Source organism: Lepidochelys olivacea (assembly GCF_965140295.1).
Source record: "Lepidochelys olivacea isolate rLepOli2 genome assembly, chromosome: 27".
NCBI lineage: Eukaryota > Metazoa > Chordata > Testudines > Cheloniidae > Lepidochelys > Lepidochelys olivacea.
In genome coordinates this window covers 14,697,933-14,723,408 of record NC_140437.1, presented here as the reverse complement: position 1 = coordinate 14,723,408, position 25,476 = coordinate 14,697,933, and the positions used below count along the sequence as shown (strand labels likewise).

General features: G+C 57.7%; 1 protein-coding gene across 7 annotated transcripts in view; it reads left to right on the top strand.

Moving 5' to 3' along the window:
- SRCIN1 (SRC kinase signaling inhibitor 1) overlaps positions 1 to 25,476 on the top strand; it is a 204,993-nt gene that overhangs the window by 156,425 nt on the left and 23,092 nt on the right. For all 7 annotated transcript variants that reach the window (XM_084615769.1, XM_084615772.1, XM_084615770.1 and 4 more), the window contains 10 exons: positions 11,424 to 11,616; positions 12,849 to 13,047; positions 13,452 to 13,545; positions 14,879 to 15,708; positions 17,329 to 17,421; positions 18,516 to 18,559; positions 19,519 to 19,697; positions 21,622 to 21,797; positions 22,204 to 22,325; positions 25,004 to 25,151. In XM_084615769.1, coding sequence (XP_084471895.1) covers positions 11,424 to 11,616; positions 12,849 to 13,047; positions 13,452 to 13,545; positions 14,879 to 15,708; positions 17,329 to 17,421; positions 18,516 to 18,559; positions 19,519 to 19,697; positions 21,622 to 21,797; positions 22,204 to 22,325; positions 25,004 to 25,151 — 2,078 coding nt within the window. The remainder of the gene's footprint in view (positions 1 to 11,423; positions 11,617 to 12,848; positions 13,048 to 13,451; positions 13,546 to 14,878; positions 15,709 to 17,328; positions 17,422 to 18,515; positions 18,560 to 19,518; positions 19,698 to 21,621; positions 21,798 to 22,203; positions 22,326 to 25,003; positions 25,152 to 25,476) is intronic.

Genomic DNA, 25,476 nt, shown 5'->3' with positions numbered 1-25,476 from the left:
GCTACCCCAGGCCCCCAGTAAGTGAGCTGAACCTGGAGAGGAAGGTGGGTCCAGTGGTTAGTGACCCCTGGGAACTTTGAAGACCCAGGAGCAAGGCCCTACTCTGCCACGGACTTCCTGTACAGCTGTGGGTGAGTGATTTAGTCTCTCTGAGCCTCGGTTCCCCACCTGGAAGATGAAGATGATAATATCTCTGTTCCTCACAGGGGTGTAGTGAATGTGCTCAGATAGAGCTTGTGCATTCTCTGTACAGATCGCACACCCTTGTCTACAAGGAGTAGCATGGGGCCCCCCCTGTTTCCTGATGTCCGCCCTCTAATGCTAACTTCTGAGAGAATTGCCCTGTGTGGTTAGACTGCGGAACTCACCGTCACAGGATGCAGCTGAGGCCAACAATGTAGCAAGGTTCCAAGAGGGCATGGATAACCAGTATATGCGGAGTTAAGATAGTTAATGTAGAAAGAAAATGTTAAACGACCTGCTTCATGGCTCAAGCCAATCTCTGTTGGGGATCAGAAGGAGGCCTGTGTAAGGGGCAGATTATCCCACCTCTGCCCACTGTGGGGTTCTTACCCGTTCCTCTGAAGTAGCTGGTTCTGCCTGCTTTGGGAGACAGGTTTACTTCAGCTTGCCGTATGCCTCAGTTTCCCTTTCTGTAAAATGGGGAGAACACCTATTTAATTACAGAGTGCTGTGAGATCCTTGGGCAGAGGGCAGCTCTTAGATCCCCTTCTTCTCCCCTCTCTGACAGCCTGGAGGCTGGAAAGAGAGGGACCGGGGATCTGGGCCAGGGGTGACTGTAGAGGAAAGAGTTGTATTTTGCTTCCCATCCATTATCCCAGCCTTGCAGCTTCGGGTGTCCAGCATGGGGTTAGAGATGGGAGCGAGGGTGCCTGGGGGTCGCCCTTCAGCCTGGTACATTACAGTGGGACAGTGCTGCAGCTGACGGCACGAGGCAGAGTGGCAATGGGCAAGCCGGGCTCCAAGTGCCAGGGCAGTTGTGTGTGTGCCTCACTCCTGCTCCTCCAATGAACAGCAAAGCAAGGTCACCAGTCCCCACCGGCAGCCTCTCCCAGCAGCTGCAGGCTGTGGGGCGGGACTCCTGGCCATCTGTCCACCCAGCGCCTGGCAGATCTTTGTGCAGTGACCGACTCCCTACCACCCCAAGGGGAAAACCCAAGCCAGGGACACGCGGGCGACACCAGGGCCTGGCACAACATGCCGTTCCTTGGCCCTGCACTTCTCAGCTCATCTGTCCGCCTGTTTGTCAGCCTCCCTCTGGGGCTGTCACACTCCAGGGAAATCTGGCCTGTCTGGAGCAGCTGTGAGATCTGCTGGCCAAGGAGGAGCAGGCTGCTAAATGGCCATTCCTCCCTTTTGGGGGTCAGACTGCAGGGGGGAAGGCGCTGGGCTGGCTCCGCAATCGCCTCTCCCAGACAGCATAGCAGGGGTCAGCCCTGGTGGGCCACAGCTCCCCTTTCGTGCCCTGCCTTGGCCTCTCTTCTCCGGGTTCCCACACTCCGCTCACAGGGGCGGATTCATCCTGCTGCCCTTGCTGCCTTCCTGGCTTCAGGAAGTCTTTCCTCCCTGCTCCTCTTGTTCCCCTTCCCAGCCTCTCTGGCACTTCCTTCCTCTCTCTCTCTCCTTCCCGCCTGCCTTTCCGCACCCGCCCTGCACCCCCAGGGGCCCGGCGGACGCTGGGTCAGTCCTGACTCCTTGCTGGGGGAGGACTGAGGAGCTGGCGTGTGTGTGTGTTTTCTCCGCCGTCACACGCAATAATCTCCCTGACCTTGGTGCCTCCGCCAGAGATCCCCTGCCCGGCAGCGCTGCCCTCTGGAAGGCTAAGCGCTGCTTGGGTTTCCGCTCAGTGCAGCCCGCTGGCGTCAGACCCTCCCCAGCAGCAGCTGACAGGTGGCCTTGACCAAACAGGCCATGGTTTTGCTTAGAGGCAATTCCGTGCCCTGCCCTTCCTTGTCCGCTCTAGCTCGATGCTTCTCAAATGCACAAGAACATGCCATCTCTGTCGTGGTGGTGGGGCGCAAGGCAATGCCAGCGCCCTGGAGAGCCCCGGTTTGCACAGGGTAAATCAGATGGCTGTTCCCGGGAGGTAACAGTTTGGCAGGCAGCTCTAAGCCCAGCTAAAGCCCTGTCTCTGGGCTGTGCGGCAAATGAAAGGCAAGATGCTACCTCCTTTACTTTCCGTATAATGCTCTGGAATTAAAATCTCTACCGCAGCCCCCGCCATCCCCGCAGTGTGTAGCTCCACGGTACATCATCGCTGGGGTAGAACGCACCCTCAGCACAAAAGCAGAGCCGCGCCCGCCCCCCCCTTCCCCAGGGGGATGCAGTGGGACCTAGTAGCCCTGGGGTGGAATGCATGCTCAGCAATAAAAAGGTCATCTCCCAGCAGGTCGCTGGCACAAGAAAGCCAAGGGGTACTGAAGCGCTGGTGGTCACAGGGGCTGGCTCGCAGACGGGATCAGCACACACAAGTGAGGCTGGACTCTCCGAAGGACTCGGCCCATCCGATGCTGAAAATGTCATGGGGGGAGCTGTAGGGAGGCTGGGGTGTTTACAGGTGTTTAGGTTCCTGACTCCCATTGATTTCAGTTGCTTTACAAATCTGGCCCTGAGTCCTTTGGAAAATCTGGCCTGGCTGTGGGTGCTGAGCCCCTGAAAACCTGCCCCCCGGGTGTAAATTAGCATGATCCCACTTAATTCTTCATATCTAAAGCAGGAGGTAACTGACGCCCCAGCCTTGTGCGTGGGGGTGAATTTCATCCCAAACTCCCACGGCACTTTTTGGTGTACCTAGTGCCCTGATTTCCTCTCGGGGAATTGAATTCTCTCAGCTGACATTCCCCCCCACCCCACTCCCTGCAGTTCACTCTGCATCAGCCAGCAAAGTGACTGGCTGTGTGCACTCCTGTGTGAGAGCATGCACGTAAGGATAAATAACCGCATCGCTCTGGTAGCAAGGCCAGAGGCAGCTTTGAAATGTGCTAGGCAGGTAGATAAGCTTTTCCCTCGCCTTTGGGATGAAAGGTGCTCAATAAAAAGAAGGGGAAGATGATGATTATGCCATGTTCAGCACTTGGCAGGCGACCCTTTCCTGTCTCACCACTCTGGGATCCCACGTGATATAGGAGCACTGTAATAATCATGTCCAGCTTTTATGTGGAGCTCTTTGTCAGGTGTGGGCTTGAAGCAGGACTCGCCAAGGGAGGGCCTCTGGCCTGCGTCAGACCAAATGGGCATAATGGCCCCTTCTGGGCTCACCGGTGATAGATCTCAAAGCACTTTGCAGGTGGGGAAACTGAGGCACCGGATGGTTCAGTAATTTGCCTAAAGTCGCCCGGCAGAGCTGGGAATAAAGCCCTGGAGTTCCAGTCCAGTGTTCAATCCACTAGGCCACAGTGCCTCTACTGCAGTGTGTTTCCAACGTGAAAGCTTCTGCTCCCAAGTATATATTGCCCCCCCTGCACGATAGCTGAAGCCTGATTCCCCCGAGGTAGATCAGCCCTGCAGAATAGTGCCCGGAATGGCCCCGTTCTCTGGGGGTATTGTGACTTGTTCCCTCTTCCTGCCCCCAGCACCGGCTCGGCCAAGTTGGAAGCAGAGCAAGCGAGTCAGCACTGTCCTGCTGAGGGCAAGGGGTTCTGCTGGGTGCTGTGAGCAGGGGCACCAGCACAGGTCCCCGAGGGAGCTTTGCGTGCTGCCCCGAATGACTGGCACCCATCTCCCCCACTGCTCCGGAGGGCTGGCACGCTGGTGGAAGTCGGCTGTTTACAAAGTGAGCTGCTCCCCCGTGATCCAGCCCCCGGCCACGTAGACGGGAGCTTTGCTGTTCATTTCGCTAGGGGCATGAGCAGGCCCCCAATAATAACGTGGCTGCATCTCTTTAGACGGCAGCTTAATCGCAGTGCTAAACCATGCTGAGGAGCGGGAGCAAGGGGCGGTGGCATCTGGGAGCAGACAGCTCATTTCCACAGGGGCCAAGGTCTCTGACAAATTGGGGAGGGTAGGCAGCAGCAGACCCTGGCAGCATGTGTTTTAGGCCCTATCCACACGATGTCTGTAGCTGCCTCAGGGGGTCAAGTCACAGCAAGCCCCCAAATCCTGCACCCAGCCATCTGTATAACAGCCATTGACTCCAGCCGGGGCAGAATCACCCTGAAAGCCTGGATGGGCCCAGGGTTCAGGAAGGCAGCTAGGGCCTGTGACCCAAGAAGATACGACAGGGTTGTACCCCGGTGGGTGGGGGAGATCACGGGGTCTCCGGGGCTGCTTTGGAATCTTCACATCAGCTGGTGGCAGGGGTGGAAGCCAGGGTGGGTGGAGGGCTGTCCTTTAATAGATTATCTCATGGCAGGGTCCGTCGTTAGCAAGGCAGAGTAATAAACAGCCGTTCCCTCTGAGTGAATGGGAGGTCAAGGACGGAGCTGCATCACTCTGTAAAGTCGGCGGCAGCTTCTCTCTGCCAGCCTCCTCTCTGTATATCCCAGGTGTGGGATCCACGCCTGGTTCCTGCAGGTGGCTTGGCTCCTGCCCTCGCTCTCGAGTGGGGGTCGCCGCGGCGTGTCCCCCTCTTGGAAAGAGGAGCTCCCAGCAGGATCCTTCTGCACCCGCCCTGGGCGGTGCAGCCTAGCTGGCTGCTGGCCCTGCCCATGGGGAAGTGCTGTGGGTGCAGTGCAGGGCGTGAATTGATGACACCCCTTCCCCTGTCCAGCCTGAGCTAAGCAAAGGGCCTTGTTGGGGGTGGAAAGCTAAAGCAGCTGCCGGACAGGAAGGATGGGCGAGAGGTAGGGCTAATAGGGGTCCGGGGGGGTGTGACTGCCCCCCCCCCCGGCAGTCGTTAGGTGTGTGCATGGCACCTTTCATACAGGGTTGGATAGTGAGCTCATGCTGCACTCACCCACTGGGGCGGCTCCTGCCCTGCGCAGCCAGGCCCACTCTCCTCCCCTTCACACCGGGCTGGGTTTAGGGCTGTGGTGCTGGGGTGGAGGGTGCTACCGCAGGTGGTTGGTGTCCCCTGGGTGGGGCGAGGAGGAGGAGGGGTGCACTCATTGAATAGGGAGGCACCACCAGTGACCCATCACCCGGCTGGCTGCAAAATCTGGCTCCGCCACTGGGCTGTGGTTAAGGCACCAGGTTGGGATCCAGGAGATCGGGGCTCAAGCCTGGCTCCTTGTGTGACCCAAGGCAAGTCACTTTATCTTTGCACCTTGTTGTCCCCTCCCCGCCCCAAGTGACAGTAATAACCCTGCACAGGGGTTCCGCACGGCTTTGTTCGTTCACGTTGGCAAAGTGCTTAGGTGTCAAAGCAAGGAGCCGCAGCCGGGCTGCCCCAGGCCCATCTCGGTACCTTCCCCACAAGGGCCCGTTCCTGGTAGCGGCGTTGGGCTTGCATCAGTCGCCCAGCTGTGCGGATAAGGTACAAGTGGAGTAAATGCAGCTGTAGAGGTGACCTGTCCCGAGAGAGGTTGGGAGCCTCGTGTTTCATCATCTAGCTGTGATGTCATAGCCCCAGCATGATGTCATTGGGTCCGAGGTGAGGCTAAGTGAAATCCCCTGGCCTTTGCTAGGCAGGAGGTCAGACTCGATGATGAAAATTGCCCCTTCTGGCCTGGAAATCAATTAATTTCCAAGCTCCTGTGTTTTTTTAAAACGGATGCTGTAATTAGCCTCTTTGGATGGTGTTAATTACTCAGGGTCAATTGAAACCTGGGCAACTGTGGGAAATCAACTCCCCCGGAACAGTTGGATGTACCACGCCCTGCTTGTGAACTCCCACTCCACCCCCAAATCAACTAATGCCTCCCCACAGAACTATCTGGACCAATTGTCAAAGCATGTTGGAGCTCACCAGACACCCTGAGCGGCTCCCACACTAAAACCCTTAGCAACAAAGATGCTAGCATAGCAACAGCAATCACTCTGCTAACAAGGCCTGTATTGTCATGCAGATAGAGCACCAGAGACATATTTTCCCCCCTTGGTTCAATCTATTTTTATTTTCTTCTCCAGACAAAATAAGCGGGCGGGGAGGGAAGTTCGCTTGGACGCGTGCAAACCCGTCATCCCTCCCTTCAAAGCCTTCCAGAGCCTTGTCGGTTTGACAGTTCGGCCCGGGCTTGGGTTCGCTTTAGGGGAGTCTGGGAGCACCGAGGGGCAGGGAAGGAGCGGAGAGGGGCTCGGGGTGGAAAGCAACTGATGGGCGAGTGGGGGGCCAAGGGGCAGAGAGAAAGAAAGGGACGTACTGCTGGAAAATGACCATCAAGACAGCGACACTGAGCATAGTCAGTGTAGCTGGAGCTTAGGCAAATCATTCCCTGTGACTGTTGCCCGCTCCAGGGGGCAGAGTTAAGGTTGTGTGGGTGTGTACCTTCACTGTGGGAGAACTGCTTCCCCAAGCTGGGCAGAGCCTTCCTCCTCCCTAGTCTAACTCACCTACCTTCGTGAACCATCTTGAGATTTAGGGAGGAGAATCAACAAGTGCTTGGTATTTTATAATGGTGTCTGGAGACCCCAGCTGAGATCAGGGCCCCATTGTGCCAGGCGCTGTACAATACCGAGAGAGACAGTCTCTGCGCTAGAGCAGTGGTTCTCAACCCCGGGGTCCACGTACCCACTGGGGGTACGCAGAGGTCTTCCGGGGATACATCAGCTTGTCTAGATATTTGCCTAGTTTTACAGCAGGCTACATAAAAAGCACTAGCGAAGTCAGTGCAAACTAAAATTTCATGCAGACATTGACTTGTTTCCACTGCTCTATATACTACACATCAAACTGTAAGTACAATATTTATATTCCAATTGATTTATTTTGTAATTATATGGTAAAAATGGGAAAGTCAGCATCTTTTCAGTACAAGTAGGCTGTGACACGTCTGATTTTTGTAAGCAAGTAGTTTTTAAGTGAGGTGAAACTTGGGGGTAGGCAAGACAAATCAGACTCCTCAAAGGGGGCCAGTACTCTGGAAAGGCTGAGAGCCACTAGCCTAGAGAGCTTAAAATTTCAATAGGGAAGCCAGAAACGGAGCATAATTATCTCCAATTTAGAGATGGGAAACAGAGACATCCCAAGATTAAGGTCTGGATCCCCAAAGGTATTTAGGGGCCTAATTCCTGTTGAAACCAGTGGGAGTTAGGAGCTGAATTACTTTTGAGGACCTGGCTCGAAGTGCCCAAGGAGACACAGAAAGTCAGTGGCAGAGCCAGGGACTGAGACCCATCTCCTCAGTCCATGCCTTAATAACTGGAACACCCTCCATAGCTCTTTAGTAGTGGTGGTATTTACAGCTTAGCTAGAAAAGCGGGCTGGTTGGCTTGCTTCTGAAATGGAATTGGCCTCCAAACAGAAAAAAGCCAGGCCTGATTCTCCACAGCCTTGTGTCTTGTGGCATCACGTACCCTGGCGTGACATGGGCGTGAAATGCTACTCAATGAGAGCGGTGGCAATTTACCATGCCGGTTGCACTCCCCTTTTCCTGGGGTAAAGGACTGCACCAGGGGTGGGGCTGGAGGAAAGGGCGGGGGGAAGTCTTGTGGATTCATCTGGTTTGGAGAGAAATGACGAGAGACGCTTGTAAGCCCTCCGGCTGAGCCAGGGTGGCCCACCTGCCGCAGGAGCAGACGGGGCACGGGCCTGTGCAGACTCAGTTCTGACTGTGGCCCGAGCGATATTTGTCTTGGGGCAGGAGGAACAGACCAACAACTTGTTCCTGACGTGGCCTCTTGAGCGTTATTCGCCCTCTCGCTCGTGAAGATCAATGGGAATCTCAGTCCCGGCCGTCGCCCCATGCCTCCCACCCCGGTCACAGATTGGATCTCATCCTGTGTACGTGTGCTCGTGAGCAGTTAACAAACACGGCGCAGTAAGCCCTCAGCTGTGCTGAAAGGTGCAGCGTGGCCCCAGCAGCCAGCCTGGCCCAGATACGGCTGCCCACTGGGTACCAAATGTCTCTCTCACGCTAAACGCCACAGGGCAGCACAGATACAATCCATCCCAGCGTGCCCAGCACGGCAGCCAGCTCCTGTCCCTCTCCCCAGCGTACCTCTCTTGGGGCCAGGACCAAAGCCCAGATGAGAGACTCCCATTAGCCTCTCAGGCTTTGGATCCGGCCCATTGGCTCCGATCCTGCTCCCAGCCGTCAGGATCAGGCCCTTCGAAGTGAGAAACCGTTTTCTTGCCGTTTGCAGTTTAAAGGCCCGTTTTGCCAACTGTTTTGTCTCAGTGTAAATTACATCCAATTTTCTGGTTTCAGAGCAGCAGCCGTGTTAGTCTGTATTCGCAAAAAGAAAAGGAGGACTTGTGGCAGGCACCTTAGAGACTAACCAATTTATTTGAGCATAAGCTTTCGTGAGCTACAGCTCACTTCATCGGATGAATGTTGCATCCGATGAAGTGAGCTGTAGCTCACGAAAGCTTATGCTCAAATAAATTTGTTAGTCTCTAAGGTGCTACAAGTCCTCCTTTTCTTTATCTAATTTTCTGGCAGTTATTTACAGAGAGAATGTTTTCAACCCATAAAACATCCTCATGCCCCAGGATTAATTAAAGTTTCCAATTAATGCCTAATTTAAATGACGATTATGGCTGTTATCATTTCATACTGGGGGGAGGGGTTGGTCTTAAAATAGAGATGTTGCCCCTTTTATGTCCCCTTTCCTGCACCTCAGGGGTGTTTGTTCTGTGTGTTTGATGAGTCTGCTGTTTAAAACCAAGCTTTGCATTCCTGGAGATCAACAGCCAGCCGGTTTCCATATTGAAAGCAGTGGATGTATTCTTCCTTGACTTTAGCAAAGCTTTTGACACTGTCTCCCACAGTATTCTTGTCAGCAAGTTAAAGAAGTATGGGCTGGATGAATGCACTATAAGGTGGGTAGAAAGTTGGCTGGATTGTCAGGCTCAACGGGTAGTGATCAATGGCTCCATGTCTAGTTGGCAGCCGGTATCAAGTGGAGTGCCCCAAGGGTCGGTCCTGGGGCCGGTTTTGTTCAATATCTTCATAAATGATCTGGAGGATGGTGTGGATTGCACTCTCAGCAAGTTTGCGGATGATACTAAACTAGGAGGAGTGGTAGATATGCTGGAGGGCAGGGATAGGATGCAGAGGGACCTAGACAAATTGGAGGATTGGGCCAAAAGAAATCTGATGAGGTTCAACAAGGATAAGTGCAGGGTGCTGCACTTACGACGGAAGAATCCAATGCACCGCTACAGACTAGGGGCCGAATGGCTAGGCAGCAGTTCTGCAGGAAAGGACCTAGGGGTGACAGTGGACGAGAAGCTGGATATGAGTCAACAGTGTGCCCTTGTTGCCAAGAAGGCCAATGGCATTTTGGGATGTATAAGTAGGGGCATAGCCAGCAGATCGAGGGACGTGATCGTTCCCCTCTATTTGACATTGGTGAGGCCTCATCTGGAGTACTGTGTCCAGTTTTGGGCCCCGTGCTACAAGAAGGATGTGGAAAAATTGGAGAGAGTCCAGCGAAGGGCAACAAAAATGATTAGGGGTCTGGAACACATGACTTATGAGGAGAGGCTGAGGGAACTGGGATTGTTTAGTCTGCAGAAGAGAAGAATGAGGGGGGATTTGATAGCTGCTTTCAACTACCTGAGAGGTGGTTCCAAAGAGGATGGTTCTAGGCTATTCTCAGTGGTAGAAGAGGACAGGACAAGGAGTAATGGTCTCAAGTTGCAGTGCGGGAGGATTAGGTTGGATATTAGGAAAAACTTTTTCACTAGGAGGGTGGTGAAACACTGGAATGCGTTACCTAGGGAGGTGGTAGAATCTCCTTCCTTAGAAGTTTTTAAGGTCAGGCTTGACAAAGCCCTGGCTGGGATGATTTAGTTGGGGATCGGTCCTGCTTTGAGCAGGGGGTGGGACTAGATGACCTCCTGAGGTCCCTTCCCACCCTGATATTCTATGATTCTATGAGTCATAGCCACATGGCAAGATCCCAGCATTTCCGTGGGTGCAAGACACAGCAGGATTCGGCAGCATGTCATGTGTCTGTCTTCAGGGACGATAGGAGCAGGACTCCTGGGTTCCAATCCCGGCTTTGACACCAACTCCGCATCGGGGCGTGTCACGTGCTCACTCATTTTGGATGTCCAATTTGAGACACCTGCTTATAAACTCTCTGGGGCGGGGACTGTCTCTGACTCTGAGCATGTACAATGCCTGGCGCAACAGGGCCCTGATTTCAGTTAGGGTCTATACAGCGCCTGGCACACGGGGCCCTGGTCTCGGCTGGGGTCTGTCGGCACCACCGTAATTCAAAGCCTATAATGCCCATAGAAAGGGAACCCATTAGCAATGGGAATTCATTCCAAAATCTGTATGGACATTTGCGGAAAAGCTTCCCCTATATTCACCCCAAGGCTGATTAACCAGAGGTGGTCTGCACCTGCAGCCCCCTAGGACTTCAGCTACAGCTGTGGGTGCTCAATGCCTCTGCAGAGCAGCTCCGATCCAGATCCTCGTGCCGATGGGATCAGCTTATTTCCAGTGTGGGTATATTTCTTTCCCTGGGGATAGTGTGGGGTGCAAAACGCATTGACTTATACGATGCATGTACCTGGTACGCTCTGTTCCTATTAAGTATATATGCACCGCATGCAGGGTTTACCGATGTTTGTGCAGAAAGCCCCCGCCCGCAGGCTGAGCCTTTCGACTGGGGGTATGTGTTTGGCTGTGTGAAATTGGACTCCTGGCGTATTAAACTTTTACTGCAGTAAACCCAGTCCCATTACTTCAGCCCTGCTCATGCAGCCATAAACCTTGCCAGTGCTTTGCTTCCAGAATAACCTGGGCATTGAAGCTTCCTGGGAGCTAGTTCCTTTGGCGACCCTCCTTTAATGGCTAAAGTTATTCCAAAGCCCCCCAGTTCCATTCCCGTCTTGATTGTAACTGGGGAGATAGAAGGACTCAGAGGAGCTTGGAGTGCAAAGAGACTGTCTGTAAATTACATAACACGTAACTGGGTGATTTTCAAGACCCCTGGTAACACAGTGTCACCCTGAAACACACATGCAAAACAAAGGAGCTGCTACGGAGGCTTGAGAATGCAGACTGCCCACTCGCACAGAGCGGAGAGAGAGCCGAGATGGTCAGTCTCGTACCTAGTTCAAACAAGAGATCAGGGTGGCCTTGCACTGAAGTGTAGAGTCTGGAGCACGGCCCTGGACTGGTTCAGCATGGGGTGTAGAGCGCAAAACGCCCCTGACACTGCCTCCTTGGGTCAGACCGAGCCCACGGCTCGCCAGTGCTGCCTGGGGAGTCAGGGGAGGTGCTCTGCTCTTGCCCCATGGGGTGTAGCATGGAACACGCTGCCCCAGGCACCCCATCGCTCCGTGAGCTCTAGGTAGTCCGGGGCAGGGTGTACTCTCTGACAGCTCATCTCTTCCGTTCCAGACAAGAAGTTCGCGGCACTCCCAGGGCTCCCAGCCCGCCCTGGCCGATCAAGCCAAACTCTCCTTCGCCTCAGCGGAGTCCCTGGAAACCATGTCTGAAGCCGAGCTGCCCATTGGATTCAACAGGATGAACCGGTTCCGGCAAAGCTTGCCTTTGTCCCGCTCCACCAGCCAAACCAAGCTCCGGTCACCAGGTACCGCAGGCCGGCCCCCACTGGGTCTCCCTCTGGGGCATTTTAACCCTTCGCCCCACCTACACGGGCCACGGGAGCTGGGGCTGGCAGAGTCCATCAGTGGGGGGGAGGGGGGGGCTGACTGTGTGTGCTCCTGTCTCCCTCTAGTGGCTGCCTCTAAAGGACTACAACAGCCTGCTACTTACTGACAGCTGAGGGAGTTACTCCTTTCGCACCAGCGCTAGGGGGTTGTGCCTTTGACCCATGGCATTAGTATGTGTCGGGGGGGCAGGGATCAATGGTAGGGTACCTAGGAATGACCACACTGGATTGGATCAGACCAGGGGCCCGTTGTCAGTATTGTGCAAGAAACCCTGTTGAAGGCATGTATGGGTTACTTTGTCGGTAGGAGGAGAAACCTCTTCCTAAAGCCCCCCATTAGCCAGGTGCTCGTCAGGCCAGCCATTGACTTTTCTGATCTGCAAACGCTGGTCACTTATTGTTCCTTGGCCCATCAGCTCCACTGCATACCCACCAACAGCACAAGGCTCTAGTTGGGCAAACCCCGGCTGCTGGGGCCCAGAAATGCAAGCCGCTCCCCCTTTAAGCGTCCCGTCCCCGAGAACTCCTGCAGCTGTAAGGAGCGAGTTATCAGAGCCCATGAGATGAGTGTTCCTTCCCCTGGGGTGGCAGCAGCTGGAATCTCCCAGATGACAAGCGCTGGAGGTCATTGTTACTTTTCCGGAGTGGCTGGGGAAGTGTTGAGATGCAGAGTGGGTGGGGTGGGGGAGGGGGAAGGAAGATGATGATCAGAATGGTCCCTGTGGACTGGCCGGGGCTAGAAATCAGCATTCCAATGGTGTCCAGTACAGCCGCAGCCCTGGAGCCAAAGATCCCCCTGGTTTGTGAAGGTTTAACTGTGGATCCGGGTAGGAAGTTTGCGGCTAAGCCCAGGTCACTAGCACTTTGTTTTTAGGTGAGATACTGGGCTTTAATTTATGTCACTCTTCCCTGGCTTGAGCAGGGTTTTACTGGCACTGGGCTGGGCGTGAATATAGAGTAATAACAATAATATGGGGTCTATAGACCCCCAAGGAGATGGGGAAACTGAGACACAGAGCCAGGAATAGCACCCAGGTCTCCTGATTCCTAGCCCCATGCCTGACATATTGGGCTGCTGTGCTGTCAGTCAGCGCCTGCTCAGAGCTGTGTTTTCCCCCCTTTCTCCCCTTCTCTCCCGTCTCCATTTCCAGGGGTCCTTTTCCTGCAGTTCGGGGATGAGACGAGGCGTGTCCACATCACCCACGAGATCAGCAGCATGGACACACTGCACGCCCTCATCGTCCACATGTTCCCCCAGAAGCTAACCATGGGGATGCTGAAATCGTCCAACACCGCCATCCTGATCAAGGACGAGTCGCGCAATGTCTTCTACGAGCTGGAGGACGTCAGGTGAGGGCCCCTGGGGTTGTGGGGGCAGCAGGCGCGCTCAGTGGGGCTGGGGTGGGGGGGTAGACAGAGATTCTCTTCCAGGTGGGCTCAGAATTCCAACTCAGGTTTGCTCCCTGCATGGTGACAGCACCAGTGTGTTTGCCAGGGCGAATCCGCCTCGGCCAGTTCCCAGATGCAAGGGGAACTCCTCTTTTGTGCACATGCCCTGGCTGATGGTCCAGTGTGGCCCATCCCTCCCTGACCCCGCAGCAGACGGACGTCCTGATGCGTGAGATTTGTTTACTCTCAATTTAGCACGGAGTGAGAGGGCTGCTGCCGGTGGTCCAGGGTCTGGAGCTATCCAGGGGCTAGCAATCCGCACGGCCATTGGGGTGCCCAGCTCACTGCTTTGCCTTCTCTTTCAGGGACATCCAGGACAGAAGCATCATCAAAATCTACCGCAAAGAGCCCCTCTACGCCTCCTTCCCAGCCTCGCACATCACCAATGGGGACCTGAGGGTAAGGAGAGGGCAGATGAAGGGGGCTGTCGCAGGGAGGGGCTGTCCCAACTTTTCCATCTGGGAGGGGGAAGAAGTACCCCATTTCCATGGGGCCAGGGAAGAATGGTGCCAGCAAATGCTCACGCGCACACACAGACAGACCTTGCTTGTGTGAGAGCCGGGCAGGGGAGGGGGGCTAGGGGGAAACTGGTGCCTGGGTATATTTGTGGAAGGAGTTATGAGCTCCCATTTGTCAGCCCCAGCTGCAGCGCTGTTATGGGTTGCTTTAGGAGATTGGATGGTCTGAGCCATGGCAGTGGAGTCATAAACATGCTGATTAGGGTATTAATCAGAGTAAATTGTTGTGCTCCTGGAGAGAGAGCGAGGGAGCTGCAATTTGCCCGGGCGTGTGGGATGCTGCTGATCTTCATTTCTGGGGTGCATCAGGGTGAAGGTCAACGGGGGGCTGGTTCTTCAGGGGTTGGGTTTGCCCCAGGATCTGGCATTCCAGTCTCATCCTAGGAGTGGGGAGGGAAGGCTGGGCTTGCACTGGGATCTGGTGTTCTGGTCTTGCCAGGAGTGGGTGAGGGGTTCTGGGTTTACTCCAGGATCTGCCTTCTGGCCACTGCTGCCTCCAGTGACCCTCCCCACTTTGTGTGATCTTCCCTGGGCTCTAAGTCCCTTTGGCAGCGTCTCCTGATTTCACAGTGCATGTGTGTATGGGTGTGTGTGTGTGGGGGGGGGGTGATTATTTGGCTCTGCTGACAGCACGCATCTGTGTGTGTGTGTTTGAAAGCATCGATGTTTACAAACAAGCAGCTCAAGCCCCATAGGGCTCCCCTCCCTTAACCCCCAGCCTCCAATCCCAGTTGCTTATGCGAGAAGCAGCAACGTGTGTGAGAGTCTGTGTGTGTGTGCGTAGACGCAAGATCACCCCCATACTACAGACTCTAGGCCTGGTTCTCCATTGCCCTGCCCCCTGCGCAGCCCTTGACACTAGTGCAAAGTGGGCGCAAGACATGGCCATCCTGCGGCTGGCAACAGAGGATCGGGCCCTTTCTGTGCGCCTGGCACTTGGCCCCGTGCTATGGGCTGCGGCGGAGAGGAGGGAGCTAGGCAGTGTTGGTATCCCCGCCCTCCTGTCCTGTGTCTGCCCAGTCCCATCTGCCTTCTAAACCACCCCATGTGCAAGTGACCGTCACCTGCCGCAGCTCAGTGTGTGAAATGTGAACCGCCAGCACATCTAGGGGGGTCACCAGGGAGAATGGGGGTACAGCAGGGGTGCTCCCTCTGCAGGGAGGAGAGAGGGGTGAGTGCTTACAGCCTCGGTGGCACTTCTCTCTTCCCTGCAGCGGGAGATGGTTTATACCTCCAGGGAGTCATCCCCCACCCGCCGACTGAACACCATGTCCCCAGCTTCCCACCTCCCCTCCGGCTCCCCTCCACCTTTGCTCCAGTCTTCCTCCCCGTCCCGCTCCCGCATGTCCTACAGCGGCGGGCGCCCACCCTCCTATGCCGGCAGCCCCGTGCACCACGGCGAGCGCCTCTCCAACCTGCCGCCCGCCCCGGGCGTGTCGCCCAGCCCCAGCGCCATCCTGGAGCGCCGGGATGTCAAGCCGGACGAAGACCTGGCCGGCAAGAACATGGTGCTGGTGAAGAACGAGGGGCTGTACGCTGACCCCTACGGCATGGTGCACGAGGGCCGGCTCAGCATCACCTCCACGCAGTCCCTGGCCGGCATGGGCGACCCCTTTGCCTATGCCGGGGGGCTCTACAAACGGGGCTCGGTCCGCTCCCTCAGCACCTACTCGGCGGCTGCCCTGCAGACGGAGCTGGAGGACAGCCTGTACAAGCCCAACGCCCAGATCTACAGCGACACCTACGGGCCCAGCCTCGGCTTCCGCATGCCCCCGTCCTCGCCGCAGAAGATCGCCGACGGCCGGCTGGTGGACGTCCAGCAGGGGCAGAGCCCTCACAGCCCCTACTCGGGGCCGTCCAGCAGGTCCTCGCCCGTCCGCCAGTCCTTCCGCAAAGACTCCTGCTCCTCAGTCTTCATGGAGAGCCCCGTCAGCAAGCCCCGGAACCCCAGCTCCTCGGGCCCCCCCGAACTCTTCCCAGGCCCTGGGGATCGACCCCTGTCAGGGTTCAGCCCTCCTGTGCCTGCCAAGGATACGGAAACAAGGTAAGGAGCCGGGCTTGGGTCGGCAGCTTCCCAGCAATGATGGGATGAGTAGACTGAGTCCTGGGTTTGCCATGTTGGTCAGTTTGGGATCCCCCTCTTCCAGGTGGGGAAACTGAGTCACAGAGAGGTGACAGTCACACAGCAGTGGCAGAGACGGGAATTAGAACCCAGGAGTCCTGAGATGCAGTAATTGGCTGTCAGCAGTAGAGTATGATCCAGCGATAGAGATGTTTGAGCTGGGGACTGGGCCTCAGGACTCCTGGGTTCTTTTTCTTGAGTCTTTCCTGCTGTTGGAGCTTGGCTACTGCATCAGGCAGGTTATGGAGGTGGGGGAATCTGGGGTCTGGGTCACCTCTTGGTGCCACTTTGTAGAGAAAAACTTCAGTGGAATGACGAGGAGGGAGGATGGTCTTGTGGATAAGGCACTGGGCTGGGATTCAGGAGACCTGAGTCCAGTGCCTGGCTTTTCACGGGCACCCTGTGTCACTCTGAGCTGGAGCTTTGCTACCCCTCAGCTCCCATTGTGACGCCGATGGCCATGTCTGCAAGACAGCTCAGCACCCACAGAGCTGCGTAGTCAGGGCCTGAGGTGGGAGCAAGCCAGGCAGTCCCGCCGGGATGTCCACACAGCTCTTTGCAGCATGCTGGCATGAGTCTGTGTACCGGGCTGGGAGGGAGCCTGCTCCCACGGCCATGTATATGTACCCCCTTGAAATCCTGGCCCCTTATCACTCTGTGCCTCGGTTTCCCTGGCAATGTGTCCCTATCCCAGCTCATCAAGCACTGTGAGGCTAGGGGCCCCGTACAAAAGGGAGAGATTCTGTCTTCCCCAGCCCGTGTACAAAAAGCCAGAGCCCCCATTGTAACCCTGCCGGTGCAGCAGGGAAAGCTGCATACAGGCAGGTAGCTGGTATGGAAATAACCCATTATCTTGCCTTTCATCTCTGTGCCTGTCTCTTCATCTCCCAAGCAATGATGGTCTCATTTGTTGTTTCCAGGGCCGTGAGCTGGGCTGTCAGGGGAGGGTGGGGGGAGCCATTAGGGAGCTGTCCAGGGGGAGAGAGACGTGGGAGGAAATGAGGTGGGGAGGATGTAGGAGGACAACAAAGGTCGATGGAATTAGCAGTGCTGTCCCGTCACGGGCCGCTGTACTGGCAAGCGGCTGCGGGCCTCAGATGGACTCATTATTCACAGGCCGCCCAGGGCCCCAACAGGGGAGGACGAGTCTCAAAGAAGGAAAAGGCCCTCAGGGACAGCCTGAGGGGTGAGATCCCTTTTTAAATATTGCCCGGTCTCTACTGCCAGGGACGGTGGTGGGAGGCTGGAGCAGAGAGAGAGAGACGGAGGATTGGATCCCTGGCCGGTGCGCATGGGCACGAGGAGGGAATTGACCTCAAGGGAGCTCCACTGATCTACACTAGACGAGGGTCTGGCCCTGAGACTCCCAAAAGGGTTCAAACGCTGAGGGGGGTATGGATTCAGATGGGGCATCCTCCTGGCAAGGCCAGGACCCTGGAGTCCATAGGCCCTTGGCCTCCCCTGCAGATACCAGGCCCTGGAGGGTCCCGTCTGCTGGAGCCTGGATCTAATACAGCTCTTTTCCCTCCCTACCCCCCAAAGGGAACGGATGGAAGCCATGGAGAAGCAGATCGCCAGCCTGACAGGGCTGGTGCAGAGCGCGCTGCTCCGGGGCTCTGAGGGCGAGACCCCCAGGTAAGAAAGGGGGGCAGGAAGCCCCTCATCTTGCCTCGGCGTGGGACAGGTGGCAGGTTGGCCATGACCCGGGCTTTCCTGGCTATCTCACCAGTGGCCGCGAGCTACATCCCGCAATGTCCTGTAGGGGGCGCCGGGGCTATTTTACGGGAACGCGGTGTCATTCAATGGAAGCGCGTGGTGATTGGAGGCTTTAAGCCCCGCCCTGTGATGCGGCTGCAGAGAGGAAACCCAAGGGCGCGGAGCATCACTCTCAACCCCGGCGGGCCCCAACAAATTCTCCAGGTCGGTGGGGATAGCGCCCCAGACACATGGATTGTCTGCAAACGAGGCCCTGCTCCCTGCTCCCCTGGGCAGCCCCATCGCTGCCAATCGCACCCGCTGGGCTCGCCAGTGCTGACAGCAGAGCAGGGCCCGGGGACCAGGCCTGTGATAGGCTCTTAGGAATGGCAGTAAGGACCACGCCCGTGGCCTATGTGGCCCAGCACCAGCTACTGCCGAGCAAGGTTCCAGATTCCCCCTACAGAGCAACTTTGGCCCAGCCAGCCTCTTCCTACCACCCCGTTTGCTGGAGGCTGGCTCCCGCTCTGAGCCAGGAGCATCGACGGCTCTTCCAAAGCACTTGGGGTCCTGTCCTTTCACTGTGAATTTCTCTGACTCTGGAGAGTCTTGTTCTCCCTGGACTCGCTCGATCCTTGCTAAGCTCTGGGCCGCTATCTTGTGGCAGTGAGTTCCACCAGCAGGCCCAGTGCTCATGGACACTCGGGCCGGTGCAGGAAGTTCTAACAGTGCAAAGGGGCCTCGGAGCAGCTGCAGATCTCACTGGCTCCCCCCACTCAAGGCCTCACGGCCCAGGGGAACCCCAGCGTACTCAGCATGGGAAGGGAGAAGCGAGGTCTCCCTTTGGGGCTGTTCGAGGGGAGAGATTGGGAGGGGGCAGCATGACCCCAACACGTCTCAGTTAACGTCCTTCTCCGGGCACCTCCTCCCCTGCTCGTGGCTTAGCTCGGTGGCCTCCCCGCTTTGCCGGCTCTCCTGGGCCGGGGCTGGGACTGTTTAACCCGCTCTCACCCGCCGCCCTCCCCTCCATGCAGCGAGAAGACGGACGCCACCAATGGAGGGACACCCCCGTCAGCACGTAAGTGATTGGGTGGGAGCGACGGGAGCCGCAGCCCCAAGCTCCGCCTGCAGGAGGTGCTGGTGCACTGGGTCCTCCCACTCCCGGGGCCATGGAGCTGCCATTGGGGTAGCTGGCGTGGGACTTTGGGCTCCAGGAGCATGTGGGAGGGGCCTCCAGGGCTCCCCCTCCTGGGCAGGTGGCGTCAGCCCTCGAGGATGGGTCTCTGCCCTCTGCCCCCTGCCCCTCACTGCAGTGAGGAACGTGGCTTCTGAGGGAGCCACTGAGCAGCTCCACAGAAAGACCCAGGAAGCCTGGCCCATCCCCGCCCCACACAGCCACTCCTCCCCCACCCGCCTGGCCCCACCCCCACATAGGAGCTCCTCCCGCATCCGCCTGGCCCCATGCACAGCAGCTCCTCCCCCCCCCGGCCCAGCCCCACCCCCACACAGCAGCTCCTCCCCCACGTGGCTGGCCCCACGCACAGCAGTGCTTTCCTCGCTCGGTGCTCTACAATCACCCCCTTGCCCACACTGGGAGCGCCCAGGTGAGTGTTTGGGTGATTCTGTTTCTAGGGGCTCCTTGGCAGTTGGCTTCCTGCTGCCTGGTCTGAGGGTACAATTCTGAGCACCAAACCCACCCGCCTTTGGGCAGCAACGGGGCTGGGTTTAGCCCCAGGGCCGGGAGGGGGACGTGGGTTCTGTGGAAGGTGGGAGAAACAGGTTTGCAGACCCAGCCACGGCTTGGGGTGCCTCTTGCCGGAGGGGACCGGTGGGAATGAGCTCACACTGGGATCCGGGCTCTGAAAGGGAGATCAAGGTGGGGTGACTTATATTTCTGTAGGGCCTCCCCTCTGGATCAAAAGCACCGTGCATGTCTAGGCTGGGGAGGAGAGGGGGGCAGAGAATGAGGGAGAAGGGGTGGGAGCCTTCCCTGGACTTAGCACTTCATTGGCTGTCCTGCTCTGTTCATGCTCTCAGCCGCCAGCCGGAGCTGCTCGGGGACGCCGATCCCTGCCCCCTCGCACCCCTCCGCCACCAGCACCCCGGCCGGGCAGCCGACGGCCGTCACCCGCCTGCACATGCAGCTCCACCTCCACGGCCTGCAGCAGAACGCCAGCGACCTCCGCAACCAGCTGCAGCAGCTGAAGAAGCTGCAGGTGAGGGGAGCCATCCGGGAGCGAGCCCGCCGGCTCTCGTCGGGGCATGTGCGGCTCAGGGCCATCAGAGTCCTGCCTCGCCTCCTAGCACAGAGCTCCTGGCCCCACTGGCCGGGTGGCAGGGTGTGGGGAAGGTCACCCGCAGGCAGGAATAGCCCAGTCGGCTCACGGACCCCCCAAGTCAGGCCTACGCTGCAAAACGAGGTGTGGTCTTAACTCGGGTTCAAATAGCAGTGAAGATCCGGCCACTTGGCTTTAACCCCAGGCTCCCCCTCATTCACGCTGCGGTGTCTTCTCTGCTCTTTGAACCCGAGGTAAGAGCACCCCTTTGTCACAGTGCAGACAGACCCTAAGGGGGCAGCTTGGCCTCCACGTCCCATTGTATCCTCAGCCTCTTGTCCGAAACCACCTTCTACGCCTGCGGTGCGGGTGATACGGGAACCAGCCTGAGACCCGCCAACGCCCACAGGCCACCAAAGAGCCGTTCCGTGGCAATAGCCCCGGCGGGGCTGGGCGGGATGAGAACTGGAGCTGCGGGGGCAGAAGGCTCTGCAGCCCGTTCACCAGTCAGGGTTTGGACTCAGCCCCGCTTCTTGGCCTGGAGCAAAGCAAAGGCACGTTGGTTGGTTGGCAAAGGGTGGATTGGCTGTTACGTGTCCAGTTAAGATCTGGGGTAGCAGAGCAGCGTTCCCCAACATCCACAGCTGGGCCCCCCCTGCACCCTGTTCCCCTCCTCTCTCCCTGCTAGCTCGTACCCCCTCCCGCAGCTTGCACCAGAATCCCACCCTTCCTGCTGGGTGGTGCTCGCCCTGGCACTGCACGGCCAGGCAGATGGCAACTCCCCTTCAGGAGCCAGGGATCTCGGTGGCCAGGTTCAGCTTTTCTTGGCCTTGCCTAGCTCCAAAGCTAATTACCAGTGACAGATTTGGGGGGAGTGGTGGTTCCGGCTGGCGCTGCGGAGATGGGGGAGGGGGAAGCGGTCCAGACAGGCGGACTGGGAATGGCTGATGCCCTCCCAAGGCCCGGCTCCTTCCGTCAATCGGCCAGATTCCTGGGGATGTATGTCAGAGCTCCAAGTCCAGCCTGTGCCACGTACACCCGCCCCTGCGTCTGTCTCGCCCTGACCCTCCTTGGCAGACCCTGCCACAGCCAGGATTGCCAGGCGAACCAGAGGGGCGGAGCCCGGCAGCTTTGCCCAGGGAAAGCACGCAGATTGGTGGGGTTGGGGGAACCATCTTTGCCAGCTTTTTGATTTTTAAGCTGACCCACGGGTGGACACAGGAGCCAGCCTGGTAGTCGTGACGAAGGGTGGTTGGTTGCTCTCCAGTGGGACAGAGGAAAAGGGGATCCCTGGTGAGCCCCCCACCATGTCTGCACCCACCTCTCGTGCTGAGGGGTAATGTGTAATCGACTTGTGCCCCCCAGTACCACCACCACATTCTCACCCGGGGAGCGACAGCCCCATGTTATCCCCAGAGCTGGGGTCAGCACCTCACACATATGGCCCCGGGGAATCCCCCTCATCCCCAGCTTGTGCTGGCAGGGCACTTGGCAGCTGGGTGGCAGACCCCCAGGTTCCCAGCCAGCCTTGAATCCCCCCTGACCCTTCACCCTCCTATGTGCAAATGGGCGCTCCCTGTCTCCTGTTCTACTAGGAAAGACTGGGAGTAGAACCTAGGGGTCCTGGCTCCCAGTCCCTTGCTCTAACCACTAGATCACACTCTCGGCTAGGAGTGGGAATAGAACCCAGGAGTCCCGGCTCCCCCTGCCCTGCATTGCCTTTCTGGGTGTTTGGATCTGCGTAGGGGAGGGGGACAGAATCGGTCGGCTTTTCCGTTTCCTCGTGCTCCCTGACATATCCCCAGTTCACGCCCTCCCCTCCTGTCTCTCTCCCCCCCTCCCCCCCGCCTCTCTGGCCTCACAGCTGCAGAACCAGGAGACCGTGAAGACGATGCTGCGGCGGACGGAGACAGAGATCAGCGTGCGGGTGACGGACACCATGCGCAAGCAGGAGGACCCCCTGCAGCGCCAGCGCAGCCTGGTGGAGGAGGAGCGGCTCCGCTACCTGAACGAGGAAGAGCTGATTACCCAGCAGTTAAAGTGAGGGCGGGATTGCAGTCCGTCCCTGATGGGGCGGGGCGCCCAGTGCCCGTCCCTGGCTCTGTCTGTGGCTCTCTGCCTTCTCCAAGAGGGCCTGGGGATAGCTCTGGGAATTAAAGTCTGTTGGGCCAGCTCCCCACAGCTGGTATAAATTGGCCATAGCACCAATGGGCCAGTTTGGAGAGGCCCCTGGTCGGCCTTCCTGCCGGTGCATGATCCTGAATAGGTACCAGAGCTGCTAACGGCCCAAGGGGAAAACTGCCCGGGGCCTGAGCTGCTAGGCTTGCGTGCGTGCCCTGGGGGCCCTGCCCGCACTCACCGATCCAGACCGGCTGCTCCCCTGCCCTCCAGCATTGGGACCCTTCCCGGAGGACGGGGGAGTGACATTCGCACGGTGTGCTTACAGCGACCTGGAGAAGTCGGTGGAGAAGATTCAGAAGGACAATCACCGGCTCGTCCCTGTGCAGGAGCTGGAGGAGAAGGCCGTGGTGCTGAAACAGCTGGGGGAGACGCTCACAGAACTGAAGGGTGAGAGGGGGCCGGCAAGAGGAGAGGGCGGTGGCGGGGGGGGGAGGCTCCAGGAGTGCATAGGTCTGGGGGGCTGGTAGGATCGTGGGAGGGATTACCTTGCACCCCTGAATGCTATCCAAGCGCACTCAATTGCACCCGTCAGGGATGGCCTAGGTTTGCTTGGTCCTGCCTCAGCGCCAGGGGGGCTGGGTGGCTTCCCGCCCTCCATTTCTGTGATTTGTGTGGCGGTGGGTGCAGGGCAGCCCTGGAGACCTGTGTGCGCCCGGGATCAGTGTTCAGGATGGTTTGTGTGTAAGTTTGCAGGCATACTTGTTGTTTGAGTTTATATAGGATGCTATGTCTGCTTTACTGTGAGCGCGTGCGTGTGCCCAGGGGCATATGTGCCGACAGTTACAGGTGTTTCTGTGTCCACATGCACTCGGTGTGCTTTTAGGGTGAAATTTGCATCCCCAGTCCCCAGTGGAGTCAATGAGAACCGTCCATCCAACCCCCTAAGGCAGCTTTCAGAGCTTCACCCTTGAGGCGTTGGGACCTTTGATTTTATTGTGGGGTTGGCTTGTGGTTTGGAGCTGGCAGACGTGACCCTGTAATTGCACACATGTGGAAGTTTGCATATGTCCCATGTGTGAACCAGGTGTGTAAGTTTTTGGCCGTGTGAGTCATGGATTTGGGAGTTGTATGTGTCTGGGTTGTCGGTGTATCTGCATGTCTGGGTTTGTGTGTGTCTCCCTGCATTGGTGTGTTCACGTGCTTGTATCATATGTTTGTATGTATTTGGGTTGTGTGAGCATGCGTGTGTGTTTGCATATGCTTGCAAGTTTGCAGGTTGCAGTTTCCTGCATTCTTGCAAGTCTTTGTACGTATTCAGGTTGCATGTTGCCGGCCTGTGTTTGGGTGGCGTGTTGCCTGCATGTTTGGGTGATGTGCTACCTGCGTGTTTGCACGTCTCTGGGTTGCATGTTTCGTGTATTTGGGCTGCGGGCTGGTTGCACGTGTCTGGATTGTGTGTTGCTGTGCGTTTGCGTGGATGCATGCCTGCCGGTGTGTTTGCGGCTCTCCCACATGACTGCCTGCGTGGCGGAGTCCCTGTTTGCTCTGCTAGCTGTCAGAGAGTGAGTGCCGGAGACGCTGCCTGAGTGGATCTGACAGCTCATGGTGCTTGGGGCCCTGCCTCGGCCGCCCCCGCCCCCAAAGGGCTGCGCTCAGCCTTCCACACCCGCTGCCATGGCCCATCTCTGGGCTGGAGTCCCCCTCCCCCATTTAGCATAGAACATGGCAGAGTTTATGCTTCTGGGAGCCAAGCCAGATGCTCCGTGTAGGTGCATGAAGAGCTGCGGAGGGCATGGGGGTGATGCAGTCAGAGGAGGGACATGTGGACAGACAGCAGACATGGGGCTGGGCTTGGCCTGGCCTCTAGATCAATCAGGGAGAGCGCCCCTTCCCCATCACCCCAGCCTGTCACGCGGTTGCTGAACGTGGCCAGCAGCCAGAGCGAATGCGGGGAGCACAAGCCTGGGAGCCAGGAGCCCCCTGAGTTCTAATCCTGGCCCTGCCACCGACTTGCTGCACATCCTTGGTCAAGGCTCCCTGTGCCCATGGCAGGTGCCCCTCTCCCTCAAGTGCAGATAACAAGTTACGGCTGCCCACTTTCAACCAGGTTTGACCCAGCCCCTAACACTAGCTCCGCCCGTCACCCTGAAAGCAGTGACAGCCCTGAACAGCCCGGCCGCAAGAGCGAGAAAGAGAGCGTACAAACAGCGCAGCGAGCAGAGTGGGTGTAACAGCCGCCCTGTGCTCAGGGTGAACGAACAAACAGGAGCCTCCACCCATAACACAGGCCCGTGGGAGGCTGCCCGAGTATCTGAACTGTGTGGCTGGTGGGGGTTTGGCAGGGTCTGGGTGTGGGGGTGGCAAGCAGGAGAAAGATCAGGGCAGCAGAGAGAGAAAGCAGCAAGGAAGCACTAGACCCAGAAGCACGGGTATTTTCACCTCTCTAGGTTACCGTATTTCAAGGTCCCAAAGAGAGGACACTGCCACGGGCAGGCGGGGGGTACAGTTTCTATGGCAATACCATACCAGGCCCCCCTTACTTCTGCGTTGCTGCAAGGCGGCGGGGCGGCCTTCAGAGCTGGGCACCCAGCCAGCAGCTGCTGCTCTCTAGCTGCCCAGCTCCGTCAGCGAGGTAAAAGAACAAGTGAGGAAAAACCACGGACCTTTGTCCCTATGTCAAAAATCTGCCCGGACGGAGATTGGAGGGCCAAAAAAGAGGTCGTGTTCAGGGAAACCCGGACGTACAGAAACCCTGTGTGAGTAGGCAAAGGGTGCTCTGGGCCTGCGAGTGCGTGGCACGGTTCTCCGGCCCTGCGAGTGCGTGGTGTGGTGCTTTGGCCGGGTGTGTCTGTGTTAGGGGCTGTGGCTGGGTCTGCCTACACAGGGAGTGCCCATGAGCTGCCCCTCTGCAATCACGGGGGCTTTTCTCCTAGGACGGAAGTGGAGGAGGGTTTTCCCCTAAGTTCTCCCAGCCACCTCCTCCCAGCTGTGCCAGGCAGACATGGGCACGGCAGAGCCGGGTGCGTCTCTGGGTGCAGGGCTTTGAATTCCTGTGCAGCCGGGAGAGGAGGGTCTTGCTCAGCCCTCCCTGGGCCTGCTCTGACCCTGCGCCTCTCCCGCCCCAGCTCACTTCCCCAGCCTGCAGAGCAAGATGCGGGTGGTGCTCCGGGTAGAGGTGGAGGCCGTGAAGTTCCTCAAGGAGGAGCCGCACCGGCTGGACGGCCTGCTGAAGCGCTGCAAGACGGTGACAGACACCCTCACCCAGATCCGCAGGTGAGCCCCTCCCAGCCCGGATCCCCAGGAGTATCCTGCTATCCCACCCCCAGGGTAGGTCCCAGCTCCCTGGGCCCAGATCCTGGTGTGCCCTCCCAGCCCGGATCCACAGGGGAGTCCCTTCCATCACACCCCAGGGTGGGTCCTGGCTCCCTGGACCCTGATCCCTGCTGGGGCAGAGGGAGGGGTCTGGTTCCTCTCTCCGCTCCATCAATGATCCCATTCTTAGTCACCCCTTTGTCAAATTTCCCAGCCAGCCGCTTCCTGCTCTCTCAGGCATGGGAGGTGCTCCCTGTAACTATGCCCACAGCCACTTGTCCTCTGC